Source organism: Apis florea, unplaced genomic scaffold, assembly GCF_048593485.1.
Source record: "Apis florea isolate Af1SG1 unplaced genomic scaffold, ASM4859348v1 contig_3787_pilon, whole genome shotgun sequence".
NCBI lineage: Eukaryota > Metazoa > Arthropoda > Insecta > Hymenoptera > Apidae > Apis > Apis florea.
The window spans coordinates 18,194-28,056 of NW_028256853.1; the positions used below are offsets into that span (position 1 = coordinate 18,194).

General features: G+C 32.4%; 2 protein-coding genes and 2 long non-coding RNA genes across 8 annotated transcripts; 1 reads left to right on the plus strand and 3 right to left on the minus strand.

Annotated features, from left to right (window-relative positions):
- Positions 1-485: 485 nt before the first annotated feature.
- Positions 486-1,891, minus strand: LOC147656390 (uncharacterized). Its single transcript, XR_015294523.1, has 2 exons — positions 1,620-1,891; positions 486-1,532 (listed from the first exon to the last, which is right to left on the minus strand). It is a non-coding gene; the product is annotated as an uncharacterized LOC147656390 (long non-coding RNA).
- LOC100867076 (uncharacterized) lies at positions 864-5,038 on the plus strand. Of its 5 annotated transcripts, none has more exons than XR_015294521.1 (6): positions 900-1,328; positions 1,995-2,300; positions 2,787-3,347; positions 3,482-3,818; positions 3,895-4,195; positions 4,508-5,038. XR_015294521.1 is itself a non-coding variant. In XM_003689538.4 (5 exons), the coding sequence occupies exons 2-5, from the start codon at positions 2,094-2,096 to the stop codon at positions 4,017-4,019; spliced, it is 1,230 nt and encodes a 409-aa protein (XP_003689586.3). In that variant the 5' UTR covers positions 864-1,328; positions 1,995-2,093; the 3' UTR covers positions 4,020-5,038. The 5 variants fall into 5 exon arrangements, 3 of the variants coding, with proteins under 3 accessions (XP_003689586.3, XP_086771632.1, XP_086771631.1); XR_015294522.1 differs by lacking the exon at positions 900-1,328 and adding an exon at positions 1,748-1,905; XM_003689538.4 differs by having other exon boundaries at positions 864-1,328; positions 3,895-5,038.
- Positions 5,039-5,068: 30 nt separating this feature from the next.
- crok (crooked) lies at positions 5,069-6,719 on the minus strand. The gene is made up of 3 exons (XM_003689539.4): positions 6,519-6,719; positions 6,045-6,206; positions 5,069-5,969 (listed from the first exon to the last, which is right to left on the minus strand). Exons 1-3 carry the CDS (start codon positions 6,583-6,585, stop codon positions 5,740-5,742), a joined length of 459 nt encoding a protein of 152 aa, XP_003689587.1. The 5' UTR covers positions 6,586-6,719; the 3' UTR covers positions 5,069-5,739.
- A 677-nt stretch (positions 6,720-7,396) lies between these two features.
- On the minus strand, positions 7,397-8,967 carry LOC147656391 (uncharacterized). Its single transcript, XR_015294524.1, has 3 exons — positions 8,635-8,967; positions 8,389-8,557; positions 7,397-8,307 (listed from the first exon to the last, which is right to left on the minus strand). It is a non-coding gene; the product is annotated as an uncharacterized LOC147656391 (long non-coding RNA).
- Positions 8,968-9,863: the final 896 nt, after the last annotated feature.

Sequence of the window (9,863 nt, forward strand, 5' to 3'; positions counted from 1 at the left end):
ATAATATAATATAATTATTATATAATATAATATTATATTAATATTAATTATGCTTAAAATTATATTTGTAAATATTAGAAAAAGTTGGGCGACGATTGACATTAATACGTCACTGTATTTACACATTCTCATTCACTATATCGTAGTTACTACGCATACATCTCGTATACGTGCAGAAACATAGTCACACACATTTACATGCCATGAATGCGCGACCTTGTGTGCGCAACAAGCGTCAGGAACCAACTAGAGTCTATAAAGATTGTACGATGAAGTGTACAAGTGGTGTGTATCTCTACTTCAGAACGACTGGCCAGTTTTTGCGACAGTGACGTACTTTTATTTTTACAAACCTTATCCTGTTCTAAATTTTTCTAAAACAATTAATGCTTATAAATAATACTTATAAAATTAACCAAAAATAATTCCAAATCTGAAATAAAAATGAGTATTAAACTTCATTTTGATGTAAAAATGACAAATGCTTGTAACCAATTAACAAATTCATTTTTTTTTTATTATATATCAATTATATTATACATTGTATAACATATATAATATTATAAATATTTTTAAAATGAAATTTATAATAAAAATTACTTGAAATTGAATTATAATGTTAAACACAATTTTAAAAAAGTAAAGGAATTAATATCAATATGTTATATTGTAAATAATGATATACCAAAATTATAAATCTGTTCTATCAATTTTTATATTTTATATATTATATTATCAACTTAAAAACTCTTTCATTCATAATTTAAATCAATTTTCCATCAAAATCAATGTTTTATGAAATCAAAACTCTCATCACATCATCGGTGCCCCTTAAACAACGCCTTCATTATACTCGTCCCTGCACAGCCCGTTTGCCCCCTTATAAAGGGAACCCACGCAAGAGCGCGGGCCGCATACCACGGTAGCGCGTCGTTCGAAGTTTGAAGTTGACGATTCTGCGTATAAAAATCTTTCGATTCTAAATAAACGCATGTTTATCTACGTTTCAACGAAAAATTTCTACAATATACAATCACATCGTTCCATCTTAAAACGCGATGCGCAGTAAACTCAAGGAGATCGCGATCGAGCCGCATGGCGACATCATGTATAACCAGTGAAAGACGCAATCTTTATCTCGCTATATGTTTACGTTCATCTTTGTGGTCATGGAAACAGTGATCAAACGTTTTATAGTGGATATTTACCATAAACTCGATTATTAGTGAATATTACCCATCAGTGCTTCAACAAAGATCAAAATTGGCCAGTCGACCATTTTTTCCTCGATCCACACCGCATACCCGGTCAAAATCATTGCGGTTATGGTAGGTACGCTGTTTCCAAGCGGGTTTTTCTTGGGAACGAACAGGTGACAACGCCCGGTAACTTGATCAATTTTCCTTGGCTGGAGAAAGTTCGATCATTAGATAGACATATTTGTGCGAATTTTTTCTTTATCCGAGAAGATTATATACACTGTTGATGGAACAGCTGATACAATCACCTGCCGTTATCATCAAATTTGTTCGCTAATAAAGAATAATCAAGATCGTTAAGAAAACAGAGCATGAACGTTGTGTTCAGAGTCTCGATCGCAGAGTCTCTTTGAAATTTACCGTTACTCATTGACGTTCATCATAGCTCGACCGTTTCCGTTGTTCTTATCACTCTATAGCCGCGAAAGAGCGTTGCACTGAGACGCGGTAAACACCGGCACGAGTTCGATTATTAACGCGAGTTTCGTGTTAATAGTCGCGACACGAGTGGAAAAATTTGTACTGACTTATCGTATTTATCGATTAAACACGGTACATAACGAGTAGGAAATATTTCGGACGGGATTTTCATGCGGATCAGATATACTATTTAACCTGAAAATATATCTTTTAATAGGCAAACTGTGTAACTATAGCTTGCACGTATTAATAGTAGATCTAGAAATAGTGTAGAGGTTATACAAAATTTAGACGAAACGTTTTTTATGTTTACAGCGAATACCAGTCCAGAATCGCTGTCGATGAATTTATCACTGCTCAAGATCGATAAGTAGATAAGAATTGATCGGGAATATCCACGAATTAAAAGCAATCATGGCATTAGCGAGGATCAAGAGTTTCATAGACACTGGTTTCAAGACTGTGTCCACTCCGTTGGATCGCACGGTGAATCTGGAGCCGGAAGTAGGCATTAAAATCGTTCATTCGATCAACGAGAAAGCTCTGCATGTGACGATACTTGGTGCTCGTCACTTACCGCAGAATTTCGGCTTTACTCGTGTCAACAGCTACGTAGTCAAGGTATCATGGACTAGATACTATAATCTCTCTGAATTGCTATCTAGCATTATGTAACTCGAAGGAATCATCGCGTTCTGCGCCCACTTTGTCTTTATTGACTCACGAATCTTACAAGACAATACTACTTTATGGGAATCTGAGTTTCCTTATCTCTTTACAATGCATTTAAAATATATTAATTACAATGGTCAAGTTGAGATTATTTTCATGCATTTATATACTTAGTGTTTCTAATGTTTGAATTTATTAATTGATTCGAGAAGAATTTCAAAGTAGATGATTATGCGAGATTTATAAATAATAGATAAAAACTAAAATTCCATGCGAATCATTTACGAATCAATATTATATTGATAAAATTTGTATGAATAATTCTGACAAATTATATAATTTTTTATTATTAGATTAATTATTGCTCACTTCACAACTCTTTATATATAACAGAAAAACTTGTGCAGAAAGGAAAGTAAATCGTTTCTATTCCAGGTGAAGTTAATACCAGGAAAGGAAAAGTTCGAGACAACGTCGAAAAACGAGTCGTGGCCGCAATGGAACGAGGAATTCACGTTTCACTTGCGAAAAGAAATAAAACAGAAATTTGGTAAAACGAAAGTGATCGAAGAGGAGATAAGCGGTTCCAGATTTATCGTGGCGACTCTATACGCGATTCTCGAGGATAAACCATTAATAGCGACTGAGAAGAAGGAATCTGAGAAAGAGAAAACATCACCCACTAAAGAATCTCCTAAGAAGAGTAACAAGAAAAAAGATGGTCAAGGTGCTTCTACGGAGAATCAGGAGCCAACGAAGAACAAGTTACTCAGTCAATTTTTCGGCAAGGGAACCGATAAATCCGTGGAAACCACAATTCCAGAAAGAAAATTGTTTGATAAGAGGCGAACCGTAGGTGCCACAACGATTTCTTTGGATCCGAAGAACTTCACTTTGAAACCACCCAAAGCTAAGCATTCAAGCGACATGTCGACAGGAGATATGTGGAGACCATTGCGACCGATTGCTAGTGGTATTTCTGGAGCTGAAGAAAGAGTAAATTATCAGAAATTTTAAAATATCATATAATTTTTATTTAATTAGATATTATAAATTATAATATGTAATATGTTAATATGTAATCCGTTGGCCATAGTTAATCGTTTTAGTTATCTTTATTGTTGTTACAGAAGGAAAATAAGAAAGGCCAAGTCGAATTGTCACTGTGCCAAGAGAAGGCCGATAAGAAAGAGGAGGGTAGCGAAAAACTAATACTGTCTCTGCATCGTCTGAGATGCTCGTTACAAACGATGCACGAGCATGAAGCTTTGAAAGGACAGATGTATATTAAGATGTCCGTGGTAGATGACGGTAGAGTGACTCATTTTTGGAAAAGTGATCGTTTTGCGCCATGTGTGTCGATGAAATTCGCCCCCGAAATGGCGAGAGTGATTGCGGATAATCCGTATCAGGGAGCATTGAAGGATGTTAGCTTCGTTGTTAAATTCGTTTCGAAGAATAAACTAGGTGAACCATCCTGGTGGAATTCTATTGCAAAAATTTTATGAATTGTTTACTTATAAACTTGAACGTATCATTTTAGGAAAGAAAACAACTGTTGGCCATTTTGTGATCGGACCAGATGTAGGAGGAACTTACGGTGAACAGTGGAAACAGGCTTTAGCGAAATCAGGACAACAAATAACGAAATGGCAGTCATTCGAATGAGAATGAGAGAAAATAGATCGATAAACTTATCGAGCATTCTTGGCTTGACTTTTACTCATAGTTTTCCTTCGACCATAAACCTACTTTCAACCTGTGCGAATATTATGAATATTTGAGCACATGGTCGATAATGCCGTTCCAAAGAATACTTAGGCAAACATCTGTGGATACGAAAGGTATATATTATATAAGCTATTTCTCGTGAAATTTATTTTTGCTTAGTTTTTCATTCTTTTACCTGTTTCTTCTTCTTGTGATTTTTTAATGGAAGACAAGTTGTACAAGAATTACGCATCTGTTTTATTGTATAATACGCATTTATGTATACATAATGTATTAATTCTTTTATTCAACCGTCCTCGATTCCAAGGCAGAGAAATCGCAAAAATTTCTGCCAAGAATCAAAATAATAGAACCGTCCAATAAATTAGTATCTGCCAGTTTTGAATAGATAAAACTAGAATCCTTAGGCTGAAATAAAATTCCAGGTTATTAGAGAGTTCGAGTTAGAAGTTATCTCTGAAAGAAGAAAGTAAATTTTTGTGCCAGATCGCGACCAAGTAATTTTTAGCCGTTAAGTAAGTTACGATATAATGCAGATATAACGAAGCGCTTTTGTTCTATTTACTATTATTAAATTGATTTTCAATTTTATATTAACATTTATAAGATAGATCATTAAATCAATGGAAAGTATTTTTTCCGTCATGTGTAAAATAAAGTATTTTATATTATAATGATACTCGATGTTTCTTTCAATAATAATAACAATATATATTTGCTCATCTTTTCGTTTTTTTGATTATATTATATCGTAAATAATTAAAAATATTAAAGTAACATTTATTAAGAACTATTTATATTATTGTAATTAATTGTATATGTATTTTGTAACAAAAATTAATTATATAATTCAACAAATCTATTGTTAGGATCAATATAAAATCACACCAAAAAATTTGTATGTACAATATAATAACGTTTCTGTATAACAAAAATATATTTTAATACATCTGTTATATAAAGGATTTTTATTTTCTTACACATAATATTTTCCATATATCTTTATTTATTTCTTTTTATCATACACATGTACAAAATGTATAAGGAATGATGCATTATGCGAGCAATGATTTTATTTTTGTGACATTTAATAATTAACCAGAAAATGGATACAAAAATACAAAAGCACAATTGTTTTATACTAGTACTAAATGATTTAATAATGGACGGAATTTACAGTCTTATTTATATTGCTACGTATGCTAAATGTTAATATAAATTCAATATACTTGATTAGTATAATATTCATTCTTTGTACTAAGAAAATCTAAAATATAAATATAATACAAACATATATTTTTATATTAAAATGTATATTATATTAATAAAAATATATTTCTATAAAATATTACAATACTCTGAGAAAAGATAAAAAGATATCTAAAAATTACCTTAGAATATTTTGTTCATTATTATCTCTCTCGTAAGGCACAAATGTTTATAAAACGCTACTTGATTATATAAGATATTATATAATGTTTGAGTAATTCTTTCAATTTAGCTTGAAATGATATATATGATATTTTTCTAAAGATTGTATGATTGTCGAGAAGAATGTCATTAGTAAGTACAAGTTAAGAATGTTTGTTATAAAAAAAAAATATGTTCAAATACATATACTCTAATTAAATCTATATGTAATCTTTGGTCAAAAATATTAAGTATAAACAAGTACATGTCTTAATGAAATTGCTAAAACTATGATAGAAACAAATATGCTTCCATGATTATATGAAGCTGTATTGCAGCCATCCTTACTGTTACATGTACAATATTCCATGAATATATTATATGTTCCTGTTCTCATAAGGCAAAATCTTTCATCGCCACCAATTCCTGGTTCTCCCATGTAAGCACAACTACGAAAATATCTCCATACACCATTAACTGAGAATAAAAATATAATTTAACTTATAAAAATTATTTCAACGTTTACTTTATTACGTAAAATTATTAACATACCTTTTTGACGAATTTTACGACACATAGTAGGTCTCACACCTGGCAAATGTTCTAAATCGGGTTCTTGTTTGCAATCAGTTATAGGCACAGTAGTATTATCAAATGGATCTGCACATTTTGGATCTGAATCAGATCTGCATACCCAGCATTTGATAGATAATCCTATAAGAATATATAGAATTAATTAAATTAATTTTTGTTTACAATGATAAATTTATTTCATATAATAAAATATTTCTATATTTTCATTATTTTATATAATAATATCCTATTAAAAAAAATATATATATAAAATTATATATTATATTATTATAATTAATTATAATGAAATATTATAAATAATATTTGAATATTTTATACAATTGTTACTCTTGTAGTGTAATAAATTAAGTTATTTTCAATGTTTAAGTTTCACGACAATTTTGAGGTTAAGATCACAAAACTAAACGATCAACTTCAAATAATAATATTTACCTTCTTGAATGCAACAAGAAAAGAATAATACTGCCAATAAAATAGAAAAATTTATTTTCTTAATCATTCTTTTAGAAATTGGAGATCACTTAATAAGAACTTTAACACTCGCAACAAACCGTAACTTTTAATTACTTCAACTACCTACGCCTACGAGTGACCACGCCACTGAACTCACTCTTATCGCGTCACAGTAGTTTTGCTATTTCATATGAAATAAAAAAATTTAATAATTTAATTTTAAATAAAAAAATTTATTAAGCTTTAAATTCATAGATATAAATTTTAAAATTTAAAAATTAAAATTATACGTAAAAAAAATTTAGCGCAATTATATGTTATATATATATATAAACACATATAAATTTTAACTAATCAAAATATTTAACATATATTACACATGAATTATAATAAATATTACATTAATAAAAAATAAAATAAATTAATGTTAAAGTATCATATTTTATACGCTACTGAGTATTTCGTACAAGTTCGTCTCCTTTCGGATCATATGACTAAGTCTCGAATCGAGACCGCGCCCGATATGTGAGACATTCAATGAAATACATTAATTTAATAATTACAAGTCCAGGCATGAAAGAATGCATCGTTAAACAATGATTAATGTATCAATTAATTGAAATGCACATTATGTTACTTGAACAATAACACGACTCTTTGATTTGATTTGACAAATGTTATTGATTATTCTCAACTATTGTAGATACAATATGGAAAAATAAAAAAATATTTATATCAATTTTCAATTTTTAATTGTTTAAATTTTCAAAAATTTAAAAATTTTCAAATTTTTAATATTATATCTGAAATTTTTATTAAGCAAATATACATTTTTTTCATTATTATTAATTTTAAAAAATACTTAATCTTGAGCAATTAAGTTATATCGATTTTTATCTCATCCGTAAAATAAAAGTCTACGAAATTTCGTGATCCGCAACAGAATCAATTCTCTTTTGTGGGTGGTCCAGCAACGGAACAAGACACAGCTTGGGAAAACATTTGAATGCTATAAATAAATATAAATAAATTGATTTGCCGGCATTAGCATAAGTAGCGGAGAGAGCCTCGACTCTCCTGTCTGCGGTTTGCGTCTCTTCGTTGTCTACCTCTTTCCTTCTCTCTCGCTCTTATTAACCGAGACGTTGATTTATACACCGATGTCCCTTAGGTTCCTGCGACATTCACCGTCTCTTTAACTTTAAAAGGATACAGGCTTCGCGATTGCTCGCGTGGGAATTAATTCTGAAACCATTCGATTCTTCCAGCGAGCATGGTGCTGTTTCAATTAAACGATAAGAACCAGTAAAATATATATTCAAGTTAACGCGTATGGTATAATTTTGTGACCGTCAATCCTTATAGGTCGATGTTTCATCACGGGTGTTGATGTTTCCGAAAAAAATAAAATAAAAGAAAATGCTCGTGTTCTTTATCAAGGCCACTCCAAAGAAGAAAAATGGTCTTTATTTCTGCTATAAAAATCAGCCGACAAGACTCTCTCCTCGAGGTTGGCTTTTTTACCTACAAATCAGGTAATTTCGTGTAATCTTCGGAAAGGTTTGGGCGTGGCCAAACCGCAAAGATACTCTGCTAGGAAACCGGTGCGATGTGTGTCATTAAACCGAATCTTCCAAACGACCCTGGCCTATCTTTCCCATCCCGCTGCTGAAAGAATGGATCTTCGAATTACGTGGTTGCGTTAAAAGTCATCTTCTTGATTGATATTTCGTAAAATTGATATTTCCAAACAACATCCTCCCATTACCTGATGAGAAGAAATCGTTCATTAGTTTATTAATCGTTTCGTTCAATGATATGAAAGAATATTATCGATCGATAAACATACGCGTATACTTTTCTATATTTTTATCTAAAAATTACAATCGTCAATGAATCATTCTAGTTATTTTTAACCGCAACATCATTATGCTTCTATATTCGTCTCGTATTATCGTTGTATTTCATAAGAGAGATACGTAACGATCGACCCATATCCTTCGACTAAGTCTACAGCTCTATAAAGAAACATTTAAATACATTTTACAATCGTAACCTTTCGATCTTTCCTCTCAAGTAATTCTAAAACATTAACCTGAATTGGAAACAACGTTTTATTTATTCGACGTTGAAAAAAAAAATCATCACTTTCATCATCATCATTTATGGATGATGACGACGATGCAACGTTGTCCTTATTAGAGTCAAACGTAACCCTTTTCCATCTTCGGCGACTCATGTATCCATATCGTGGTCCCCGAGCGTGGTCTTCTTCGTCCACGAAGGATTCACCAAGAATACCCTCTATCAGAGATCTACCCCACCACTGTCTGCTCCCGCAGAATCACCCTCCACTTCCGCTTCGCTTGGTAGCCACTCCTCTCAGCCTCTGTTGATACTTCCTCGCGCGTGTATCTCGTCAGTCGGCTTGGAGCCACGTGCGTGTGCTCGAGAAGCTCCAGCATGCATGGTGTCTTTTCGCTTGTTCACGATCGAGTTTTCATTTCCTGTTCGTTAACAGTATACCGACGAGAGAATTTCTGACTGAAAAAAACTCAATTAGCAAAAGCATTCGTGTGTGTGATGATAAGAGTGATTCTGAAAAAGGGGGAATCGATTTTGAAGAAGTGGATTGTTGGAAGAGTTGGACGAAAGAGTACGTCAATCCTTTTCAGTGTCAAGGAGAATTTGAAAGAATTACAGAACGCGTTTAAAAAATTTTAAGCAATAGCCAACAACTTATTCGTTGGCTCGGAAAGAACCACGCCGTCTCGACAGTGCGTCTAAAACGACCAGGAAACCCAAACTTGAAGATAGATGGTGGAGGGAAGGAGAACTAAAAATATCGGCCGTTGGCACGCCGTTGGTTTGCTGTATTTCAACTTGAACAATTTTACCGGCTGGAGAACGAGTCGTCGGGTCGCTCGTAATCCCGCTGAGAGGTTCCAGACGTTGATCGAAGTCGAAGCGGTGTGATCCGCTTCCTCGAGCGATCTGTCCGCAGAAACATTTATCTCTAATCGTTAAGAACATTATCTTCCGTTATCATTTAATAATTTTATCTGGAAGAGAAAGATTTCCTCCAAAAGCTTAAAGATAATGCATCGGTGCAAGATCGATAATCAATAATATCCTGTTTCCTATAAAGCATTCGATCGATTGAATCTGGTGGATCTTGGTAACATGGACATGTCAGATAAGGTAAGTGTATATTCCCTCCGTTGTATCGCGGAATTCTATCAGATTTGCTTTTGTTACGCGTCGAGTAATTCGATAAGAGTAATCGAACATTGAACGTTGTTTCGTGACCAGAACACCTTTTCG

Excerpts from the sequence above, each read along its gene's own strand:
- crok (XM_003689539.4), bottom strand. The coding sequence starts at position 6,585 with ATGATTAAGAAAATAAATTTTTCTATTTTATTGGCAGTATTATTCTTT. Across the intron at positions 6,207-6,518 it reads TTCTTGTTGCATTCAAGAAG|GATTATCTATCAAATGCTGG; the intron begins GTAAATATTATT and ends ATATTCTTATAG. Across the intron at positions 5,970-6,044 it reads TCGTAAAATTCGTCAAAAAG|TTAATGGTGTATGGAGATAT; the intron begins GTATGTTAATAA and ends TTTTATTCTCAG.
- LOC100867076 (XM_003689538.4), top strand. The coding sequence starts at position 2,094 with ATGGCATTAGCGAGGATCAAGAGTTTCATAGACACTGGTTTCAAGACT. Across the intron at positions 2,301-2,786 it reads TCAACAGCTACGTAGTCAAG|GTGAAGTTAATACCAGGAAA; the intron begins GTATCATGGACT and ends TTTCTATTCCAG. Across the intron at positions 3,819-3,894 it reads CGTTTCGAAGAATAAACTAG|GAAAGAAAACAACTGTTGGC; the intron begins GTGAACCATCCT and ends GTATCATTTTAG.